The following is a 25,893-nucleotide window of genomic DNA, read 5'->3' on the forward strand; positions in this document are numbered from 1 at the left end:
CTCTCACTAGAATGTAAGCTTCTTGAGAATAAGAGTTCTATCAGTCATATTTATTGCTGTATGAGTGCTGCCTAAAATATAGAGGGGGCAGATCAATAAGTATTTGTTGATTTATTCTGATTATGTCTTTGAATTTGAATTCACAATAGCTACTACACAGAAAGTGCTCAATAATTGGTGAATGAAAGCAGTTCGCTAACTGGAAATTTTGGCATTATGCTCATTTTATAGCTGATTTCAATAAAATACATAAATTTCCCAAAGCTAAAACCATACTCACTACTGAACAATGGCTAGTTGATGATGATTCATTCTTCTCTGGTAGCAGCAACAGCGATTTCATATTTTCACTGTCTGTATAATCCACAGGCCGCAGACCAAATATGTTACTGGTAAAATAAGCGCAGATGGGTTTAGGTAAATAAAATGTGTGATCTGATTCTTAACTAAATGAATACACTAGTGGCACAACTTTTTCAACTTCCTTAATAATATACAATTTTTACTAAAATAAATGACTCAAGAATTCACATAAGGCATAAGGATCAAGTACCACAAGCTGCTGAATAGAAAAAAGATACAAAATTTCAATTTGACACCAGACCATTATAGGGAGTATTTCTAACTGGATATATTGTTACTTACACATGAATTTTTTCACAACTCTGTATTCTTGTGTATTCATACTCATATTTTAAAATATAGCTTCATAATCATTAATCACTATGGGGTGAGATGCTTTCAAATGCAAATAAAAATCATTTACTGTAGCTACTATAGGCTCCATAGTCTATATAAACAAATACAGAAATTAGATAAATTCACAAGATAGGAATTTAGATCCACTAGAAGGAAAACTATGCCACATGACAAACAATTTAATAAAGTAGTAAACAGGGCACTTTTAAAATTAATTTTACTATGTATGTACACTATAATCTATAATAATCACAGCCATCACAGAGCAAACTGATGTGATGCAGAGAACATACTGACGCAGAATTCCCAGCAGGCACTAATTCACGAGTCACAGAATATTATACTGGAAGAGACCTCAGAAACATGGTACAATGGTTATTTCATAGATTAGAAAACAGACAGAAAGGTTCCAATGACTTGACAAAGGTCACATTTTCCTTCTATTCATTCCAACAATATTCCATATTGCCCATGACTAGTCTTCCAATCATAAATAAATTGTTACAACTACAGCACTTTGTCCTTTATTCCACTTCCTTACATATGGTTTCAAAATGACTTTAATTTATTATACCATGGCAGAAAAATTTTCTAAAATGAACATTTCTTTTAAAATCTTCTATGGCTTTTTAAGATTACAGGATATCTATATAATGGTCATTAATGTTCATGTAAAAAAATGCAATGTGTTAAACAGGATATAAAATGATAAACCTGGTACAATACTAGTTTTTAAATTTGTATTAAATGTATAGAAACAGATCTGGAAGGAAACAGAGGGAAACATAAGGGGAAGAAGGAAGAAGGTGTCAACTCTGATGCTGCCTGGAGGGCACAGGGATGAGGGATGCGAGCATCTACCGGGTTTAGAGATAAGGTCATTAATGACCTTGGAGAAAGCTGTTTTGATGGCAGAGTAGGAAAAGAAAGCTAACAGATTAAGAAATGAACCACAGCAAATGTTTCCCTAATGACTGCTATTCATGACTATCAGGTTCAGTCACTCTTCCTTCTTGGGAAAATGCTACGTAAACACTGATCAATGCTTTGTGACCACCTAGTGGTGGGATAGGGAGGGTGGGAGGGAGGAAGACACAAGAGGGAAGAGATATGGTGATATATGTATATGTATAGCTGATTCACTTTGTTATAAAGCAGAAACTAACACACCATTGTAAAGCAATTATACTCCAATAAAGATGTTAAAAAAAAAAAAAAAAAACACTGGTCAACGTGTATTCTCAGATTCACCTATATGCCCAGGTCCTATAACCTGTAACTTTCTTCTGGCAACAGTTTTTCTCGAACTGAAGTACAATACAATCAATTGTATTTCAACTTTCTGATTTACAGCAAAGTGACACAAGTTACTGTACTGGAAATTGGGTCTTCCCAAATTCCCATACATTAAAGCAGACAAGCTCACCTTATTTCAAAAGGTAGCTGATCTCATCCACTACACTTGATACTTGCAATTTCATTCTCTATTATGCCCAGGTACCAAATATACAAACTCCTCACATACATATGTTGTAAGTATGCATCAAAAAGGAATCAATACTCTAGATCTTAAATCACCAAGTGCAAAAATGAATAAACAAACCAAAAAAAGTCACTACATGCATCAAAAAAAAAAACCAAACAATCAATGCACACATAAGGACTTTTTCACGAAGACAAATGTAGATTTCTCCAAGGAAATAAAATTTAAGAGCCCAATCAGTGTACTTAATGCACAGTAACTACAGCATAGATATTTTACACAAATACAAATAAAAGTCCACTATGACAACATTTTAAAATGTTAAGTGAAACTACTTCCCAAAGAACGACTATCAGCTAACAAGGACTTTAAATCAAAAAATAACCAATGAAACAATTGTCTTTAAACAAGATGCTTTCACCATCTAAAGAACTGCTTCATAAAATGACTAGCAAGATCCTAATTTACATTTAGAGTCCTTGATACAAAAGCTTACTATCTGATATGGCTTTTAACCATGTGGTTTCTCCACTTGGATTATGGATGGCTTCTGCTTATACACAATTTGCTAAACCCTTAGCCCTCCTGCATTGCTAATGAACTGGAGAATGGCACATTAAAAATGCTACAGATTGGGGCTTCCCTGGTGGCGCAGTGGTAGAGAGTCTGCCTGCCAATGCAGGGGACAAGGGCTCGAGCCCTGGTCTGGGAGGACCCCACATGCCACGGAGCGGCTGGGTCCGTGAGCCACAACGACCGAGCCTGCGCGTCTGGAGCCTGTGCTCCGCAACAAGAGAGGCCACGACAGTGAGAGGCCCGCGCACCGCGATGAAGAGTGGCCCCCGCTTGCCACAACTAGAGAAAGCCCTCGCACAGAAACAAAGACCCACCACGGCCAAAAATAAATAAATTAAAAAAAAAAAAACAGCTACAGATTGAAATAATCAGTTAACCCTTAGTCCTGCATTGTGAGAGATGGAGCCTATTAAATCCTGTCATGATTCTGCTCTGCCGTGGACCACTGAAATTTGGAATTAGACAAAATATTTTGTGACACCTTCGAAAACCATAGCAAGAGAAGACAGAGCATACGTAAGACTTCTCCTTTATTATGTGAGCACAAGAAAGTCATTAAACTTTCTTTTCTCATAATGATATATTTGAATGGAATAATACTTTGCTTACAGATTTATGTGAAAAATCAGTTTAAAATATATATAATTACATTTATTCTTTTTAAAAAAATAGGTAATACATGGAGGACAAGTCACAAGGGACTATCAATGTGACTATTTTTTTTATTTATTTATCTTTTATTTATTTTTGGCTGTGTTGGGTCTTTGTTGCTGCCTGTGGGCTTTCTCTAGTTGCGGTGAGAGGGGGCTACTCTTCGTTGCAGTGTGCAGGCTTCTCATTGTGGTGGCTTCTCTTGTTGCAGAGCACAGGCTCTAGGCACATGGGCTTCAGTAGTTGTGGCACGTGGGCTCAGTAGTTGTGGCTCGTGGGCTCTAGAGCTCAGGCTCGGTAGTTGTGGCGCACGGGCTCAGTTGCTCCGCATGGCATGTGGGATCTTCCCGGACCAGGGCTCGAACCCGTGTCCCCTGCATTGGCAGGCGGATTCTTAACCACTGCGCCACCAGGGAAGCCCTCAATGTGACTATTAATTGAAGACAGTGATATATCAATTATTCCCCATCTCTACATAAGGAAGAAGTGTGTTTTGTTTGTTTTAGATTTATTGCAACACCATGGACTCAGGATAAACATCAATAATTTAACTTGCTATTTTATTAGAATGGGTTACTAAGGGAGCTTATAGAATGATTTTTTTCTAAATGTTCTTAAATAGAGCATGTTCCCTATTTTCTGACATACTTTAACCTAAAACCTTAACCTTAAACTAGGTATTTTGGAGGGATACATAAAACTTAGAAAACACTGTCTTTGCCTGTAATCCTACTGAGGACAAATACTCATTCAAGAGATAAGTATAAAACTGATAAGGTATAAACCAAGGCACAAGTAATGAGGCAAAATGTGAGATGGATTTCAAAGGAGGTAAAAAAAAAAAAAAAAGATACACATTAGCAAATAAAATGACCTCAAACCTAGGACTAGAAACTAGAATTTGGTAGATGAATGTGAAAGGCCTGTAAAGGGAATAAGCGATGTGATTGTTGAAATGGATGGAATTAATGGAAGAAAGCCTTCTATCAAGGCTGAAGAGTTTAATTACTGTATGCTCATGTGTCTGAGCCAAACACAATATGGAGAATTGATGAAATAATCAGGCATAAAGCAATAGTCATTAGAGACAAAGATAGTATGTAGCTGTGAAAACAGAGAAGCATAATTGTCTACTGGCTAAACTATACGGGTCAATGCAACACCAATATAATTAAAACTATTTTCAGAACACAGGAAAACATCAACATCTTCACTGCTGAATTTACATATAGTACACGACAGTATATTAATAGCTTTCAAATGCACCACTTTTGACAATTCAGTTCTCTTAATGACCTTATCAAAAAAAGCCCTTTATAATTCAGTGAATTGCAAATGATTACATACAGATATACTTTATCAATCCTAAATCATAAAAATTGGTAATTGAAACATTTTATATAGTCACTAACCAAGAAGGTATCTCTGATTCCAAATTTTTATTTCTGTTCCTTCACAACACAGTACATTGGCAGATTTTACCAGTTTTTTTCCATCTGATATATTCGTGCTTTATTCCTTTAGCTGTGATTTTAAATCATAATTTTAAAAATATTTCATATAAAATTTTTGAAGATATGACTTTTGAAGATCTAAGTGCCCATAAGTTATTGCTTTTTACTATCAAAATGTAACTAAGAAATATTGAAGGATCATCGTTACTGATACAGATTAATGGATTCAACATAAAAATGCATGTATATATTAATATGCATAATATACATATATCACAACTAGTAATAATCATTTATTTATTCAACACACACAGAATGAGTATATGTGCATACAGTCAGCCCTCCGTTTCCATGGGTTCCATGTCCACGGATTCACCAAGAGCAGTCGAAACATTAAAAAAAAAAAATTTTCTTCTTTAGGAAGTTCCCAAAAAGCAAAACTTGAATTTGTCATGTGCCAGCAACTATTTACATAGCATTACATTGTATTAGGTATTATAAGTAATCTAGAGATGATTTAAAGTATATGGGAGGGGACTTCCCTGGTGGCGCAGTAGTTAAGAATCCGCCTGCCAATGTAGGGGACACAGGTTTGATCCCTGGTCCGGGAAGATCCCACATGCCGCGGAGCAACTAAGCCTGCGTGCCACCACTGTTGAGCCTACACTCTAAAGCCTGCGAGCCACAACTACTGAGCCCACGTGCCACAACTACTGAAGACCATGTGCCTAGAGCCCGTACTCCACAACAAGAAGCCACTGGAACAAAGAGTAGCCCCCGCTCACCACAATTAGAGAAAGCCCATGTGCAGCAACGAAGACCCAATGCAGCCAAAAATAAATAAATAAAATATAAAAAATTTATTAAAAAAAAAAAAAGTATACGGGAGGTTGTGCATAGGTTATACGCAAACACTATGCCATTTTATATAAGGGACTTGAGCATCCATAGATTTTGGTACCTGTGGGGGGCCCTGGAACCAGTCCTCTGTGGGTACCAAGTGGTAATTGTGTACATATAGGGGAAAAGCTACAAACATCACTTTGTACTCAGTTTGACAAACAGTCGTTCATTCAAGTACTTCTAACGACTCTTTTAGTCACTAAAGAACCAATGAGATATAAGGTCTGCACAGAGCTCAGTGGGGCAAAAGCAGAGGAAAGAAAATAGGAAGAACTTAAAAGCCTGGTGAAGCTGCTTAGATGTGAAAGGAGAAAGAATAAAAGGAGGTACAGAAGTAGAATAAAAGGAGGTACAGAAGTAGAATAAGTCTCCCAGCAGAGAGAAAAGCTTGTGCGAAGGCGCTGAAGTGAGCTAGTGTGGCAAATGAGAAACACCAAAAAATTTAAAAACAAAGAGAAGAGCAAGAAAGACAGAAGAGAAGAAGGGGGAGAAAGACAGAGAGAGAAGAGAGAGAATGCACAGAAGAATGGGGTGTTCTGGAAATGTAAGCTGTGACCAGAAACAAAAAGGATGGTACTGAAGAGGTGGACTGTCTCCTTAGGGCACAAGAAACCCTGAACAGCTCCCTAGACGGTTGCAAGCAGAAGGGATATCATCAACAGAGCAGGGTAGCTAAGAGCTAGGGTTACACAATCAGACGGCCTGAATTTAGATTCCAGCTCTGCCACTCAATAGTTGTATGACTTTAGAGGTATTTAACCTCCTATGCCTCTGTTTCCTCATCTGTAAAATGAGAATAAAACCTACTTTGCAGGATTAATATACGTAAGGATCAAATGAATTAATGTATCAAAAGCACTTAAAACAGTGCCTGGCAGATAGTAAGTGCTCAATAATTGCTTGCTATTAATATTATCAGATTGGCATTTTTGGGGAGACAGATACAAAATGAAGATATAGGAACATAAGTTACATCTCCAGTGTTGACCTCTTCTCTTCATTTTCTCCAATTTTATGACATACTTCATGTATGCTTTGTAATGACAATTTAGATGTACGCTAAAGGGAAGGACAGAAGCCTGGTTTCTTAGCAACATTAAAATAGGAATAGATTTATGTTTTCCTATATGGTACAACATAAAGATAAAAAGTATGAATGGTACAATGTAAAGATAAAAAGTATAAACTAGGGGCTTCCCTGGTGGCGCAGTGGTTGAGAATCTGCCTGCCAATGCAGGGGACACGGGTTCGAGCCCTGGTCCGGGAAGATCCCACATGCCGCGGAGCAACTGGGCCCGTGCGCCACAACTACTGAGCCTGCGCATCTGGAGCTTGTGCTCCGCAACAAGAGAGGCCGCGACAGTGAGAGGCCCGCGCACCGCGATGAAGAGTGGCCCCCGCTCGCCACAACTAGAGAAAACCCTCGCACAGAAACGAAGACCCAACACAGCCAAATTAATTAATTAATTAATTAATTGATTTTTTAAAAAAAGTATAAACTAGATGACTCTGAAAATTCCTTTCCTCACTAGGATTCTTTTTAACCACTAAGGCTAATAAAAAGGAAGTTTAACACTTCAGCTTTTCTTCAGGTGTTTAACATTTTGGCTTTACCCCAAAGGTAGAGTTCAGAATATAGTATAGCACTTCAATGTCCTTTTCCCCTCAAGAATGATAGAATAGACACCCACCTACAACTGTGCCCAAGATGAGTTTTACCACTAGTAGAAGGGGAGAAGGAGAGATGGGAAAATTTAAACTTGCACTTGCACATATAGATCATTCAATCCCAAACACACATGCAAAAAGGCTTTTTTACTAATGCTAAACCTATCATGCATGACAGAATACCAAGACGGTCCATGATGAAATCCTTTATGAACAACTATGAAATTGCAAACATAGATTTTAAGCTTTCAAGTCACTTGAATTACGGTGAAGCAAGAAAAAGCAGAGAAATTCAAAAGAGCAACATGTTTTTCTAAAAGCTATAAAACATAAATTATCTCTGTTATAGATTAATTTTTTAAACATTAACTAGGGCAGTGGAATAATTAATAAGTCCAATGGTCTATATACTATTCTAATTAAGAATTCTACATCCTTGCAAGGAAAACTCTGTTAATAGCAGACAAAGTACCAAATCCTAAACTCTGTATTTCTGTAAAAAAAAAAAAAAGCATATAATATTCTCCAAACACTCAAAATAGTTCTGAAAAAAAAAAAAATAGTTCTGATGTGACTGGAATAGCGCTGGTTTTAAGTTCACACTGGGATGCACAGAAGGCAGTGCAGATGGATAGCCAATGAGGTTCTGAACAGTTATCAATATGAATATTCTTGAGCAACACAGAAGTATAGAAGATATGAGAACCTTATTCTCATATCTGAAGTTAATATAGAACGAATTTTCCTTCTTAGGTAATGGACTCTTATTTTAGTCCTTAAGAAGTAAATTTCTCATGCAAAACACAAGTAAATTCAGAGTTAAATGAATTAACACTGTATTCAAATGTAAGAGGCATTTAAAAAATGCCAAAGTTTGCGCAGCAAAAGCTCAAAGCACGTAAGAAAGTACTCTAAGCAAAATGTGACTTAAAGAAAACAGTAAAGTATTAGAATATTAAAATTAAATCAAAATAAAAGATAAAGTCAGAAGTACATATATGGCCTCAGATAAAATTATAAAATAGGTAAACTTTGTATTATAGTCCACAGGGACGATTTCAGAATAAATTTAATGGGATAACAAAAAGTCCGTTTCTCTTTAGTTCCTGTACTCTATTATTAATACATTAGTATTTCAGAGTGATAACAACTAGTAACCAAATTGAGAGAGATCTCCAAATATTATACAGTATGAAAGCTATCTAAATAATGTTATATCAGGTTGGAGACAAGGGACAGGGGATGGAAAACAGGAGGTAGGGTGGGAATTATTTCTGTAAGATACTCCATTCACATCCCCCAGACCAGAGAAGGTGGAAAGCATCCTGATTATTTTTAAGAAGCTATAAGTATGATTTTCATATCAAAATCTGAGGGCAAAAAATGAAACCTAAAACAACAAACCATTCTAACTTATACCTATAGATGCAAAAGTCTTAAATAAAACCCTAGCAAACTAATGTATTTGTTTAAAGAATAACACAATACACAAAGTCAAGTTTATCCCAGGCATGCAACATGGTGTAATATTTTTAAATGTGTTAATGACATCAACAGGCAAAAACTCTAAGATCATCTCAAAATCATTTAATAAAATAAAATACAGTCTTGTTTAAAAATGGTAAAATAACTGGGAGGAAGATCTTTTTTTTTTTTTTTTATTGAAGTATAGTTGCTTTACAATGTTGTGCTATTTTCTGGTATATAGCAAAGTGATTGAGTTATACATACATATATACACACACATATATATATATATATTTTTCATATTCTTTTCCACCATGGTTTATTATAGGATATGAATACAGTTCCCTGTGCTATACAGTAGGACCTTGTTGCTTATCTATTTTATTTATAGTAGTTTGTATCTGCTAATCCCAAACTCCTAATTTATCCCTCCCCCATCCCCTTTCCCCTTTGGTAACTATAAGTTTGTTTTCTATGTCTGTGAGTCTGTTTCAGTTTTGTAAATAAGTTCATTTGTATCATATTTTAGAATCCACATAAAAGTGCTATTATATGGTATTTGTCTTTCTCTGTCTGACTTACTTCACTTAGTATGATAATCTCTAGGTCCATCCATGTTGCTGCAAATGGCATTATTTCATTCTTTTTCATGGCTGAGTAATATTCCATTATATTTATATGTATACCACCTCTTCTTTATCAATTCCTGTCAATGGACGTTTAGGTTGCTTCCATGTCTTGGCTATTGTAAACAGTGCTGCAATGAACATCAGGGTGCATGCATCCTTTCGAATTATGGTTTTCTCCGGGTGTAGGCCCAGGAGTGGGATCCCTGGATTATATGGCAGCTTTATTTTTAGTTTTTTAAGGAGTCTCCATACTGTTTTCCATAGCAGTTGCACCAATTTACATTCCCATCAACAGTGTAGGAGGGTTCCCTTTTCTCCACACCCTCTCCAGCATTTATTACTTGTAGACTTTTTGATGGTGGCCATTCTGACCAGTGTGAGGTGGTAGGTACCTCACTGTGGTTTTGATCTGCATTTCTCTAATAATTAGTGATATGAGGACCTTTTCATGTGCCTGTTGGCCATCTGTATGAGAAGATCTTTACTTTTAATATTGATTTTAATAGTGACTTATAAACCTACAGTCAATATCTTTTAAAAATGAGAATAAAATAAGCATGCCAACTATCAATATTATTTTATAATATTGTTCTGGAAACTGTGACAAAGGCAGTAAGAAATAAAAGTTAATAAATGACCATTAAATCCTTCAAATTAGGTGTTGGCTAGGTATAAGAGAAACACACTAAAATCAACAGCTTTCCTCTGTATCAGGAATAACAAGTTATATTTATTAACAGAATATCCACTTCACCAGGGCAACAAAAGGCTCAAATACCTAGGAAAATCTCAATAAATAGTTAGTTGCACGTGTATACAAACACACATATATAAAACAGATTAAAAACTTGACTAAGATGTATAACAGAAGACTTAAATAAACAGAGAAACATACCATGGCCCTGAGTGAGAAATCAACTTTATTAATCCACTATAATCTATACACTTACCCAATTTTAATCAAAATCATAATAGGATATTTTTGAAACTTAACATAGTAAATCAAACTTCATGTGAAGGAATAAACTGATAAAAACAGCCAATTCCCCCTCCACCCCCCACTGCTACTGTCACCACTTTAATTCAGACTCTCATTCACTTGTCCCCTAGATTACTGGACACACCTCTTCACTGAACTTCCTGCCCAGTGTGGAGGTGAAAGTTTTCAACTTAAAATTTGAACTCTTTAGCACACAAGGCCTTTCACTGCTTCTGCCCACCTTCTCTGGCCTCTCATCTCATCCTCCTCCCTCCCTTCATTCCAGTCTCGTATCAGCTCCTAGAAGTGAACCAACAAGCAGTCTGGCCGTAGTACCTTAGCACCCATCATCCTCTTTCTGAAAAGCCCATCCTCCTAGTCTTTTTCTTCAAATTCAGTTGAAGTGCTACTTCCTCTAGAAAGCCTTTCATGACGTCCTCTAGTCATATTTCTAGCCCCTACCCTGGATTTTCATAGAATCTTGGGGCATTGAGCTATGAAGGCCTGTATCATACTGTTATGTAACCACTAATATAACTGTCTGTTCACTCCTACTAGAATACAAGTAGCAGATAAAACAACTGGGGAGATGAAGAAGTAAAGGGAGTGATGGAGAAGAGAATGAGAAAACCTAACAGCATTTCACTGGAAACCCAGGAAAAGAAGGCATCTAAGTAGAAAGAAGACTTCAACTTTGAGATAATAAAGATTGCCAAAATGTCTGTTCTAGAGCTAAAGAATGCCATTTAGAAATTTAGAATAAGCAAAAGGACCCTACTTATCTACAACTTCAGTTAGTCAAAGTACCAAGCCCTAACGAAGGAAAGATAAAAGAATAGTTTTTGCCCTTTCTTCTACTCTTTCTTCTACTCTAAGAGTAGGGAGAAGTTCCCTACTCTTCTCCCAGGGATGGAAAGAGTCTAGTCCTGGTTATTGAGAAAAGAGATACATTAAGAGTAACAGAGGGCTTCCCTGGTGGCGCAGTGGTTGAGAATCTGCCTGCCAATGCAGGGGACACGGGTTCGAGCCCTGGTCTGGGAAGATCCCACATGCCACGGAGCAACTGGGCCCGTGAGCCACAATTACTGAGCCTGCGCGTCTGGAGCCTGTGCTCCGCAACAAGAGAGGCCGCGATGGTGAGAGGCCCGCGCACCGCGATGAAGAGTGGCCCCCACTTGCCGCAACTAGAGAAAGCCCTCACACAGAAACGAAGACCCAACACAGTCATAAATAAATAAATAAAAGAACGTGAATTTCTAAAAAAAAAAAAAAAAAAAAAAAAAAGAAAAAGAAAAAAAAAAGAAAAGCATGTTTGCCAACTCAGAGTCTGGAGTCTGAGATATTAATGGCTTAAAAGGAACAAGAGGGCTTCCCTGGTGGCGCAGTGGTTGAGAATCTGCCTGCCAATGCAGGGGACACGGGTTCGAGCCCTGGTCTGGGAAGATCCCACATGCCGCGGAGCAACTAGGCCCGTGAGCCACAGCTACTGAGCCTGCGCGTCTGGAGCCTGTGCTCCGCAACGGGAGAGGCCGCGATAGTGAGAGGCCCGCGCACCGCGATGAAGAGTGGCCCCCACTCGCCGCAACTGGAGAAAGCCCTGGCACAGAAACGAAGACCCAACACAGCCATAAATAAATAAATAAATTAATTAATTAAAAAAAAAAAAAAAGGAACAAGAACTTCAGGCAAAAAAAAAAAAGAGTAGTAGGAACCCTATATAGTCCCCATGCCCCGCTCCCCATGCCCCGCTTAAGGGATGGAGGAAGGCACAGGAACAACCTTCACCTATTCTCACCTGGAAGTACTTAACTCTAGAAAGACAACAGACAGAACACTGGCAGAAAGAAAAATAGACCTTAAAAATGCCAAGGCTGGAGGAATTACTTTGGGAAATTATTCTGTGATCCCACAAAAGGTAACATGGATGCCTAATGGGCAAGAGACTAACAATTCTGCTCAGGGAGCTCACATCATTTACCCTGACATCTACCAGGAACCCATTCTACCGGCCTAGACAAGGTGCAGCTTACGGAAACCTGGTTTTAGACATTCTCTTCACAATTATAGTCAAGTTGGGAGCAGAGGGAAGCAATTCCTATTTTCAGCTCATCAGCCCCTTTTATCAAGAGAGGAAAAAATATACCATCTTTTTATGCATTGGAACACTTACCAATTCACTCTACAAATAAATGTGGGTACGGACTACGTTAGGCACTCGGCAGGGCCTGGCACAGCAGGCACGATCCCTGGTACCTAGCGCATACTACCTAATGAGAAGATAGTAAGAGGCAGAGGCACCACCACCTCTGGTCTGTGACTGCGAGGAAGCGTCACAGACAGACAAAGGATTCGGGAAAGCCGGCCAAAAAGAAATGATACCTAAGATGAAACCCAAAGAATGAGAAACTGACCACCAAAAACGAATACTCCAGAAAAAGGGAAAGCATATTTAAAGGTTAGGAAGCAAAACAGCTTGGCACATTTTAAGGAAATAAAACTTTAGAAACGCTAGTGCAAAAAAAAGCTGAAGGAGAAGGGGAACAGGAGGAACTGCGGAGAGACGGGGCTGGAGGGATGAGGAGAGCCAGACCGTCTGGGGCCCCACAAACCATGTTCTGAAGTCTGACTTCTATTTTAAAAACATTAACAGGTGCCAGTGAAGGGTTTTAAGCAAGTAAGTCATTTGACCAGAAGTGCATATTTTTAAAGTTCTTGGGCTGCTTTATGAAAAGTAATCTGAAAAGGAAACCAGTTAGTAAATGGCAAAGCCAATCAGGTCAACAACAACTACCACAAAATGAAACAGAAAGCAGAAAACACAGAAAATACTTAAGTATAATGACCAATAGTCCACAAAATAAGGATGTTTAGAAACAGCTCCCACCCTGTTATACCCTAGATTAAATCGACTCTTGCATTTGCCCTATAGTTGCCTTACTATCCTCTATCCAACATCATTCCCAACTTCTGTCACCAAATAAACCTTCCTTCCCTACTATCCTAACTATATCAACCAGCTCTCTGGAATGCAGTAGCCACTTGGCACATGTGACTATTTAAATTAATTAAAATACATTTTAAAATTTATTTCCTCAGTAGCAATAGCCACATTTCAAGTGTTGAATAGTAACAGATGTCTAGTAGCTACTGAGTGCCCAGCACAGATATGGAGCATTTTCATGAGTGTAGAAAGATCTACTGGACAGTGCTGGGCTATCGATGTACCTAAAACTGGCATTTCACTATGTTAAGCCTACTGAGAACAACACAGCTATCTGAGAAGGCACCTGTGAAGGCAGACCCGCTCACTGTCTCAGGCCCTCGCCTTGTGTATTAATGAGCTTCACAACGTAGTGAAGAATCATGGTGTACACACCATAAGACAGGCCCTGTGTTTTGGCTCATTAATCCTCACTGTGCTCTGAAGAAATAGAAAAGCAGCCGGCATCACCCATGTTTTATAGGTAAGGACACCAAGGCACAGAAACTAACCTGCCTGAGGCTATAAAGTCAATAATGGAGTCACAAATAAAAGCTGGAATCCCTAATGCCCTGACCAGTGCTCCATTCATTAGAGTAGTCATGGCTGATTTAAGAACCCATGAATAGAAACTATTCTGTTTCACCTGACCCAAGCAACCACTTGCTCTATCAAATGGACTGCTATGCCCACAGGAGGGTCATATCTGTTAGATATGTATATATATGTATATACACACACACACACACATACATGAACACATACCATGTACGTGTATGTGTGTGTACGTAAAAAAAACAGAAAAATTTAAAAATATAAGATATGTATTCCCTGAGCTTGCCCTATCTTATTACATGTGATGGGAAATAAAGGATATTAAAAACACTTACCAAAACTAACAGCACCAAGGTATGGTACATTCCTGTGCTATTAACTTGTTTTTCAATTACATTATATGATTACCTATAAAAAAATTACAACCTAGAAGCTCTGCATTTTGTAATCCTTATTTGCCTCTGTAACCAGCGTTAAGTCCTGACTTCTGTGTGCTCCTTCCAAACCTGTAGAAGTAATGCTGGCACAGAGAGGCAATTCTTGCATTTTCATTTCAACTACCTCATTAACTGAAAAGAGTAAAATAATATATAGGGAGACATGAACCAAGTTAGAGATTAAAGATATAAAATCCACATACAGCATTTGCTTGTGACACTCTTGACAACAGCAATTTTAAAATGCAGCCGCCAGCATTCACTAATGTGTGTCTCTGCCCTAACACTGCAAAACAATTTACCCAGAGCTCATTTGAATGATGTAAAAAAATCTAAGAAATAATTTGACTGCACTTGCCTAACATCTGAATTCTTACATATTTTAACTGTGGTTACACTAAATATGCAAAAAAAAAAAGGAGAAAAGGCACAGAATATTTAAAACAATTCTAAAGTATTAGGAAGCATACAAAGTAGTTATATGCTTCTAATTCTTGCCTTATTAATAAGTATGAATCACTTTATATAATATAAAAGCTAAGTGAATTTTTCCAGAAAGTCAAAGTTAACTTGACAACTGTTTCTGAATTAAAAGAGCAAATCTCCCTCAAATATGTAAGTATCATAAAGTAAAAGGGCATGAATGTTGATTTTAAATCCAGAATATAATGGCCACATATAAATTTAGTTGTGAAAGAAAACAGAGCCATCAACTTGGGTAGTAAAGTCTGTTTCATCACAGACCTTGACTCAAGAATAAGTCAGTGAAAAAAACAGTTTTTAAGTTGAACTACTTACACGGCGTTCCTGGAGGCTCCATAGGAGAGTAACAGCTTGACTATATCCACATGCCCGTTCTTGGCTGCGTCGTGAAGAGGTGAGTCGTTCTGATACCCAGTGGTGTTCACCAACGCCTTGTGCTGGAGCAGCAATTCCACCACCTTCAGGTGCCCGTGATTGCAGGCTTCGTGCTAATTAAAGAAAAAGAAGAGTGATGAGGAAGAGCAATGAACAGTATCATAACAAAACCACACTTCAGAAAAATAAATGTGAACCTCAATCAGTAAATTGGTTCTTACCTAAATACTCGTACTAAACCATAAGTTGTTGACAGAGTAAAAGCCACTATTAATAGTCTTTATGGTAAGATGCATGGCGATCAAGATTTATGCAATTCACGGAAAAAGATTTTTTTCATTTGAGCCTTGGGTCAAGCTCTCTTAATTTGGAAGAAAATATAGCTTTGGGCCAATTATGGCTCCTAAATTGTTCTACAGTAAGAAATTTAAAACAAGACAAAAAAAAAAACCATAGAAAATATTTAACAACCAGATCATGCATAAAATCTGAAATCCTCCAAGGCTGAATAGAACTCACCAAATCAAGGGCTTAGCCATAAGCGAAGCGGTGCACCTGCATGTATATATAAGCGCCTAACAAAGTGAATATCCTAGAGTGAGTATTTATAAGAAAAGTTTCTCCAACTGCTGAAGCTACAGATACTGTATGGCTGGTGCCAATGATAACAGAAAAAACACAGAGTAGGCACTCAAAAAGAGCTTACTGAATGAATGTTCAAAGATGCTTTACATGCACATCTTTCCTTATGTTTAATGATCTGCTAACAATGCCACTATGTTGTATTATTCTAATAAACCTCTGGCATGCCATACTTTTTAAGTACATACATTGAAATCTTAATAGGCGATACACCACATCAAATGTCTGTAGGTCTATTTCTAGGAGAAAGGGATCCAAATAAGGCATCAGGACCTCTAAATCACTCACCAACTTCTACTACAGTTTGCCTTAGTGGCTTAAAAGAAAAATTAACCATTCTTTGAAAAGGTTAGCCAGCCTGTGGAGTCCAAACAACAAAGTGACTCTGATCCAGACTAAACACTCCCAGCTTAAAAAATTGGCAAGGAGAAGTCATTATACACAACTTTAAAACCTTTTTGCACCTGTTCTAATGAGACTCTCTCAATTTCTGTGAATTTACAGTTCACAGAATAAGGGCATCCACCTCATCTCTTAACACTTCTATGGCTGCATTCAAGCCACATGCTAGTGTCCTAATGTAATTAGCCGATATAGCACTTGTTCCCATGTATTTGTACCATTCTTTTTCCAGACTATCCTTCACACTTTTTTTTTTAGTAATAATAAGCAAAGACTTTAAAAAATGTTTAACATGAGCAAAGATTTCTACTGCCTCTGTGTGTTATACCCTGGATAGGGTATAAGTGAGCCTAAGACAGATCCTCAATAAGAATCACTGCCTTGTGATACATTCCTACACCCAGTTCCTCTGACCTCTCTTTGTTCCAAGAAATGTGGTTCCAATGACATGCAATGCTGCAGAATGGAGCCTGACGTCAGCTGTAGCAGTTACCTCTCCATAAATGAGCTAAATTCAGCAATATGGTGTAATTGGATTCTTAAATCTAAATGTAGTCAGTCAAAAGGTAGCCAATTTTTCGCCCGTCACAACAGAAAAGCTAGATAAAACATAATCATTTACTCTTGTTGAAAATGTAAGTTCTTCAGATTAAAAAGAGATTGTATATGTGGTAGAGGATGATATATAGATGACTACATAACTATAAACTATAATAACTATAAAACATAAACAGAATGATAATAAAAACAAACAACTAGAAAACTACCAATGGTGTCCATCCAGCATGGTCTTTAACATTCGGGTCACTTCCATTTTGTAAGAGGTATTCAACAGAAGGTATGTCGCCCTAGTAGAAAAATGAAAAGGTAGAAAGAAATTAAAAATCATCAAGGAAAGAAAAAAAAAATTAAGATTTAAGATTTTATCTTCAAGATAAAATTTAAATCTTCTCTGTTCTATGCCTATTGCTCATGAGTCAATAACTAGTAAGCTATGTATGCATGGATTGTTCTGAGGTGCCAACTCGTCAAAGCCATGTGGTCCATCACTGAATACAGAGTACAAAATCTCTGCTATTAGCAACCTGTATCAAAATTCATTTCAAAATACCAAGGACACTAGCCAAAGATCACCTGATCAAAATGAAGTTTTTAAAGTCACCATTTCGTTTGTGAAAAACATCCTTTCTGAGCATACATGAAAATGGTTTCTGATTTCTGTTTAAAACAAAATTAAAGCCAAGAGGGCTGCTCAGTGAAACCAATGTTAGAAAGCCAAAAACTGTTGTCTTATTGGCAGTTAATCCACTTACCCTCAAGATATTAATTTAGTTTATATTCACCTTATTTGCTCAAAGATATTTTTTAGGCAAAAGCAAAGCTTATTTTCTCCAAAATAACCGACAGCTTACTCTGAAAAAGGCTGAATAAATAAAAGTTACATATGACAAAAGTTATACATGCCAATGTTGTGTTTTGAGAAGAGCTTCTTTAGGGAGAAGGACATCTCCTCTCTCCTACCACTCCCAGCCCCAGCACTCCTCTGAAATGAGTTTTTCTCTATTGGTTTGAAAAATGTAGAAGTCACTAAGTCCCCTAAATACAGTAACATTTGCTTTTATTGGATTGTTTCAGACTACCTCTCAAATACAGCAAATCTTAAGATGGTAGCTTACTCAGTTTTCTAAAAAAAACAAACCTGCATACAACATATATTTTTAAGATCCTAAATTAGCAAAATGACCTTAAATATTAAATGGGCCTAAAAAAACAAGTATTCTATATGTTTCAAACCAATTGGCCCACTTCCAATAAAAAAAATATTTCCCATAGTTCCTTAGAGGTACAAATTCTACACCTCTAGAGCAAGTTAACATACACTTAGCAACTTTTGCACTATATTCAAGTCAGTTCCAAATGAGCTCAGGAAAATCTGTCAAGATACAAATTTGATTTTTTTTAAACGATCCCATGAATATTGGGGCAGATGAACTGCCAGAACCATGCACATTCCTGACCTTCAAAATGAAAGTATCCACAAAAAAATACATGTAAACTTTCTCAAAAATGTCCTCAGTCTAATTCTACATGGCAATCACAAAAACATATTAACCGGGCTTCCCTGGTGGCGCAGTGGTTGAGAGTCTGCCTGCCAATGCAGGGGACACGGGTTCGAGCCCTGGTCTGGGAAGATCCCACATGCCGCAGAGCAGCTGGGCCCGTGAGCCACAACTACTGAGCCTGCGCGTCTGAAGCCTGTGCTCCGCAACAACAGAGGCCGCGACAGTGAGAGGCCCGCGCACCGCGATGAAGAGTGGCCCCCGCTTGCCACAACTAGAGAAAGCCCTCACACAGAAACGAGGACCCAACACAGCCATAAATACATAAATTAAAAAAAAAAAAAAAACATATTAACCTAAAGAAGCCTGTAAAATAATATAAACACAACTGTGGAATGGAAGAGTCCCATGGAAGAGTCACAGAGACAATTAGTGACAATTTAGAAGCTAAAAGCAGAATCTCTTTTCAGGTTGCTAGCCAGTGGTATTTTTCTTTCATGTCACCTCTTCATATTATCAAAGGTGTCTTCTGTTAACATTTTACCCCTATACTTCCCTGAAATGTATAGCTGATTTGCAAATTGCTTGCTTTTTATACCCGATCTGCTTTTTCCTCCCTAGTACTTAAAAGTTTGTCATATTTTCTCCTTCTACTTTATGTAAATTTAATGTCATGCACATAAATAAAATTATGATAATTAGATAGGGTCCACAGTAACTGCATAAGCTTGAACCAATATAAAGTTTCCAGGAAACAAATTAACTTCTGCTTCTGATTTCTTTAAATTACTTTCTTCTCAAACAGAATATTTTCTGAGTAATAAGCACTCACTTTTAGGCTTCTCACAACTTAAAAGAATAATTGAGATTCTCTTAAAACCACAGGGGGGGAAAAAAACATCTAAGAAAAAAGTATTTACCAAGGCTTATAAAAAATTTTAAACAGACTCGGTGTTTTCAAATAAAACCTTAAAGGCTGAAAATAAGGGAACATGAGTGTCACATTGAATTTTCTTATTGCTAACCTTTCATTCAAAGGAAATATTCTTCATACATGCATATGGCAGTAGTATGTTAACTCTCCAAAAACAAATACACACACACACAAATAAAACTCTTTTTCCTTATGAAGGTTAGCTCTTCTAAAATACTATTAAGAATAAATATTTTTATAAAAATAGTACAGGACATTACAATTAAGTACAATAATGATGACTTACCCAAACAGTTAAGCTTTTCCACATAAATGAACTAACCAGGTACCTAAAATTTCTCCTTTTAGCAACTAGGTGTTGTTAAAAAAAAAAAAAAAGTTTAGTCGTCTGGAACGGAGCTCTAAAGTTTATTAAACATTTTCTGGGTGTCTTAGTTATTTACTGAATAAAATAATTTCACAGATGACTTGGACAACCTAGCCATCGTGACAGTAAGTTATTGGTATTACAAAGATGGTGGGTGACAAAGGGAAAAATGGAGACTGACTCCAAGAGGTGCTCTAGAAATTGAAATCTTGAAAATATCACAGATGCCAGTTTGCTTTTGAGTCCTTTGTTATTGTCTGAGGAAGCCAGTATGGAGGATAAGTAATAACATGATTTTACACACAATATAACATGACTACCTTAAGGTATAATGAATGGTTACTAAGTCAAACCCTAAAGGAGATGCCTCACAGGGGATTTTCTCTCTACCTAAAAGATCCTCATCACCTTTGTTATGTTAGGCATACCATGCCTTGTAAGTTGCCTTCAAAATATTATCTATTATGTCTGCACCTTAAATACATCATGGCATGTCAACTTCAAGCCTTTCTTCTATTTCTAAGACATTCACTGCTATGGCAATGAATTATGAGTAATCATTACCATTTGAAGAATCTGTGCTAGAGAACTTTGGGGCGGTTTATTCCAGCATCAACAGATTCTCAAGCAAAGGTGAAAAGACAGAATAACAAACCAAATTTTTCTCTCTGTATAATGAAATGTCAAATACTAAGATTCTTCTTATTAAATCAGAAGAATAAACAATGAGTGTTTATCTTAGTTTCTATGTAGGCATAACGTTTCCTCGTAAAATCTCTTGTTTATAACATCATGTTCTCAAAATCACTTTAGCCATAGATGACATAGATATTCAAGTACAAACATGGGGGCATGAAGAGAGCACAGTGAATCTCAACTTTTGTTCTGGTTGAATAAGGATACTCACAACATCCCAGACACAGTATTAATAAATATACTGCTTGAAATTCCATAGTGTAAGAAAATAAATGTATAAATAAAGAATTCAAAAATAATCCTGTCTAAGGTATGCATTCAAATGTCACTGAATGTCCAAAAACTAGCTGGCTGGCCTATAAGCCCATGATCCTGAGGAGAAAAGGATCTGAGAACTGAGAACATAAACATTATCTGCTGATGATATAGTAACTGTCTACATTCAGGCAGCCTGATATTTAGGCAGTCTGGATATTTAATAAGAGCCTTCTACTGCCAAGTATGGACCGTTTCAAGATAAATAAGGTTAACAGATGCTTTACATTAACCCAAAAGTCCCACTTCTAGGAACTTATCCTAAGGATATACCTGCTCACATGTGAAACAAAGATTGCTCACTGCAGCACAGTTTATAAAAGCAAAACAATGGAAACACAGGCATCCATCAGTAAGGGACCAGTAGAATAATAAAAATTCATGGAACGCTATGCTACAACAGAATGTACAGAAAGTGTGTACTAATATGGAAAGCATTTACTTATATTTGTGTAAAGAAATTCACAGAAGATACACAAGAAAGCAAGAAAGGGCTTGTTCAGCAAGAGGGCGGCTGAGGACAGAAGTGGGAGTGAGCCTTCCCACTGTAAGTACTTTTATCCTTATGTTTGAAGCATGAAGTTATTACTCACATTTTGAAATTACATTTTAAATGGGGAATAAACTCCACATAACCACAAAGTCAAATTGAGGAGTCATATAATAAACAGAAAGCTAAAAACATGTAAATGCAAACAAAGCAATGTCACCATAGAGGAAAAACCAACTCTGGGAATTGTGAAAAAGACTGATTCAGAAGGCAGGCTATAAGCTAGATTTTGAAGGTTAGATACAAAGGATCATTAGGGAAAAGGGAAAGATGCGGAGGAAAGGATATAAGAGGCAGAAAAAAGAACATGTGCCAAGTATGGGTAGCATTAAAGTTCAGTGTCAGAAGAAGAGGGTTCAGATCATGGCTAAGTGGGAAGATCACTCAGTTATTCAACAAATATCAATCTATTACATACCAGGCAATGTTCTAGACACTGAAGACAGAACACTGAACAAACAACTCTTGCTCTCCTTCTAAAGAGAAAGACAGGAAACAAAGAGATCTACAATAATGATGCCAAGAAATAATAATAGGAAGAAAAACAAAACAAGCTAAGCATATGGCAGAGACTGTTATTTTAGGTAAGTTTAGAAAAGTCTCTCTGAAGAGGTGGCATCTGAGCAGAGGTCTGTATAGGCCATAAGGAGGACTGTGGATTTTATTTTAAGTGAGCCGGGAAGTTATTGGTAGGGCAGCACAGAAAAGACAAGTTATGACTTTGGTCAGATGACTCTGGCTGTTATACAGAGCACTGAGTGCACTAAGTACAGAGGAAAAGCAGAGAAGGTAGTTCAGTGATGTGGATGAAAACTGACAACACCCACACTGCCACCAACAATGTCCACGTTCTAATCCCCAGGGACGTGTGACTATGTTACCTTACACAACAAAAGGAACTCTGCAACGTGATTAAGTGTAGAGACCTGGAGGTGGGGAAGATTATCCTGCACTGTCCTAGTGGCTCCCATCTAATCACGTGAGTCCTTAAAAGCAGTGAACTCTTCCTGGCTGGGGCAGAAGGATGGAATGCCAGGACTCCACCTGCTGCTGCCCGCTCTGAATCCAGAGGAAGAGGTCCACACACCAAGGAATGTGACAGTCTCTAGAACCTGAGAAGGGCCCTCAGCTATAAGCCAGCAAGAAAACAGGATCTCAGTCCTACAACCAGAAGGAAGTACACAGTTCCTGCCAACAACCCAAGTAAGCAAGGAAACAGGTTCTCTCCTAGTGTCTCCAGAAAGTAGCATAGCCAACGAACTGATTTTAGTGTGGTGAGACTCATACCAGACTTCTGGCCTACAAAACTGTAAGAAAATAAATTTGCCTTGTTTTAACTCCCTAAATTTGTGGAAATTTGTTATGACAGCAATAGGAAGCTATTTCAAGTGGTCAGGACAAGAAAATACAGGTAGCTTCCACTAGGGTGATAGCTATGGCCAACAAAGATGCCCAGAGGTAGGTCTGGGGCAAGATATTAAAGACTTTTATTAATGACGTGACCAAGTTCAAAGATCATTCTATAAAGCCATCACTGTAGCAAGGGAAGCTAACTAGCCCAACAGAAGAGTAAAACTACCGTGGGGCTCTCTGCCCTCAGCGCATCCACCAGGCACGCACAGTGCAACAGTGCACACTTAGGATCTGGGGGAAACATGGAAAATGTGGACATTGCATGTCTACAAGATGTTTCAGGGGAAAATAACAACTACAATAACAACAACAAAATCTACCTCTGACAGCAAAAAAACTCATTTGTTCTGGCTACCTGCAAAGTCATCAGGTCTGTATTCATGACTCAGCTGCAGTAACTCTTTCCTTTTCCCTGCTCCTCGTTCCATGTTATAGTACAGCTGACCCTTGAACAACACAGATTTGAACTGTGCGGGTCTGCTTATACACACATTTTTTTCAATAAATATATCGGAAAGTTTTTGGAAGATTTGCGACAATTTGAAAAAACTTGCAGACAATCCAGGTAGCACAGAACTATCAAAAAAATGAAGAAACGTTAGGTATGTCATGAATGCATAAAATATATGTAGATAATAGTTTATCCTTACATAGACATAAGGTGATATTTAATATAAAATTAATAATGTGTTAGTCTTCTTACTGTTTTATACCTTGGCTCTCACAGAATTACGTTACCATACAAGATGCCTCTCTGTACAGCATGCCTCTCTCTTGTAATTGGAGAAACTGCCCATCAGCCTATCATCACAGGTAAGTGGTTTTTAAAAAAACGTAACAATGTTTCCAATACTGTAATATGAATATGACTGTAATACTTAGGCCATAAAATTTTATGATTCATTTATAGTGTATAGCTAGGCTACAGTGATGCAACTCTATCAATTACACTAGTCTACCATAAAGCAATCATATTGCTGCTTCTTATCAATGCATGAATCATTATACCTGTAAATAAATATGAATTTCTCTTTCACAATAGCTTTTCATTTTTGATGTCTAGTGTTAGTAATACATATACCAACTACAGTGTTTTGTATCATATAAGACAACATTGATGCATGTACTGACAGATAATTCATTTTATGAACAGATGACGTAAACTTAAGCTATCTAAATGCAGTACAGGGCTTCCCTGGTGGCGCAGTGGTTGGGAGTCTGCCTGCCAATGCAGGGGACATGGGTTCGAGCCCTGGTCTGGGAAGATCCCACATGCCGCAGAGCAACTGGGCCCGTGAGCCACAACTACTGAGCCTGCGCGTCTGGAGCCTGTGCTCCGCAACGGGAGAGGCCGCGACAGTGAGAGGCCCGCGCACCGCGATGAAGAGTGGCCCCCGCTCGCCACAACTGGAGAAAGCCCTTGCACAGAAACGAAGACCCAACACAGCCCTAATTAATTAATTAATTAATTAATTAATTAATTAATTAATTAATTAATTAATGCAGTACAGTACCATAAATGTATTTTCTCTTCCTTATGATTTTCTTAATAACATTTTTCTCTAGCTTCCTTTACTGTAAGAATACAGTATATAATACATATAATATACAAAATATGTGTTAATCGACTTTGTTTTATCAATAATGCTTCCAGTCAACAGTAGGTTATTAGTAGTTAACTTTTTTAAGAGTCAAAAGTTACACGAAGATTTCAACTATGTGGAGGTCAGCACTCCTGACCCCTGCCTTGTTCAGAGGCCAACTGTAGCTTTAACTTTAGAGCCACCTCAAATCCTTTTTTGAAGTAGGTGGATACAAAGCATAAACAAGACAGCAGGATTGCAGCATTTGGTTTTCAAGTAGGCACAGATTATTCATTCTCGGTTGCAAACAAAAAAATTAGGATAGAAAATGAAATGAATACTATTTATAAAAGGATAAATATACTGATAAATCCTTTGATTTTTCTTCAAGTATTTGTTTGATTATTAAAATCAAGCTGAGATGGGGACATGCATTCAACTTATAATAAATTTGTAAAAGAGAACATTATTGTTAAATAGGCATTTTAAAAAACAATAGAAATCAATTAACTTTTCTTAAATGTACTATATCAGAATCTGCCAATGAATGACAGTATAGTATTTGATAAGTTCAAGAGAATCAAAATGAGTAATTCTAATTCTGGCAAGACAATTGCTAAGTAAAATGACAATCTGACAAAACTTGTATTGAAGCAATCTTGAACATATCAATGGAGAAAATTCACCAAGATGGCATCATGCCACCATTTTTTCCTGTCTTAAGATTCCACTGGGCTTTTTTCCACACCCTACGCCAAGCACAGATAAACTATAGCCTGTAGGCCCGACACCTAATTTCATGTGTAAAGTTTTATTGGTTTACATATTATCTATGACTACTTTTGCACTAAAACAGAGTTGAATAGTTAAGACTATATTCCTAAAAAGCCGAAAATATTTACTCTAATTGCCCCTTTAAGAAAGATTTGCCAAACCATGGCCTAGACTCTAGGTCCTAGAGATCCTCACTAATAAAGATAAATGATTCTTATGATTGAGTGAAAAATTCTCTACCAATGAAAGCAGATGCTTAACTGCTGGTCTGAAAATAATTCCCAGTAAGCAAAATGTAGAAACTAAAGCAGTCTACATGTATGTATTAGCCAGAAAAATGAACAAAAAATATTTATTATTATGCTAGCTACTTACATCTATAAAGCATTAATAACATTATAATGTTAGGATTATTATACCTTATATATTATATAATACACACACAAACACATATATATAAATAAAACAAAGAGGACAAAAAATATAGTCTGCTTTTTAAAATCATGCTTTGCAAAAATCAGACTAAACCGTAACCAGAGCCAACTCCAAAAATTCAAGTTGTTCAAAGGATACGAAATGCCTAGAAAGTAGTCATGTTGCAGGTTCTCCCCTTACTGGCATCAGGCGTAGAGATCCTACATTCATCATTTATTGGAAGATAAAGCAAGAAAAAAAAAAGCGTTGGAAGAAACTCACTTTTGTGCTTTTCCCTTTCTCCACAGAAAAATACAGAAATCCCTGGACTCAATGCCTACTCCATGTTCTTCCCAGACACTTTATGTTGCTCACCAGCTTCATGTTCAGGGTCTCAAGGGGCT

General features: G+C 37.3%; 1 protein-coding gene across 1 annotated transcript in view; it reads right to left on the minus strand.

Moving 5' to 3' along the window:
* The window catches only part of BARD1 (BRCA1 associated RING domain 1), a 75,443-nt gene that overhangs the window by 19,163 nt on the left and 30,387 nt on the right, over positions 1-25,893 (minus strand). The window contains exons 5-7 of the mRNA XM_036856924.1: positions 17,151-17,231; positions 15,280-15,452; positions 281-389 (exon numbers count right to left, since the gene is read on the minus strand). Coding sequence (XP_036712819.1) covers positions 281-389; positions 15,280-15,452; positions 17,151-17,231 — 363 coding nt within the window. The remainder of the gene's footprint in view (positions 1-280; positions 390-15,279; positions 15,453-17,150; positions 17,232-25,893) is intronic.

This window comes from Balaenoptera musculus, chromosome 7, assembly GCF_009873245.2.
Source record: "Balaenoptera musculus isolate JJ_BM4_2016_0621 chromosome 7, mBalMus1.pri.v3, whole genome shotgun sequence".
Classification (NCBI taxonomy): Eukaryota; Metazoa; Chordata; class Mammalia; order Artiodactyla; family Balaenopteridae; genus Balaenoptera; species Balaenoptera musculus.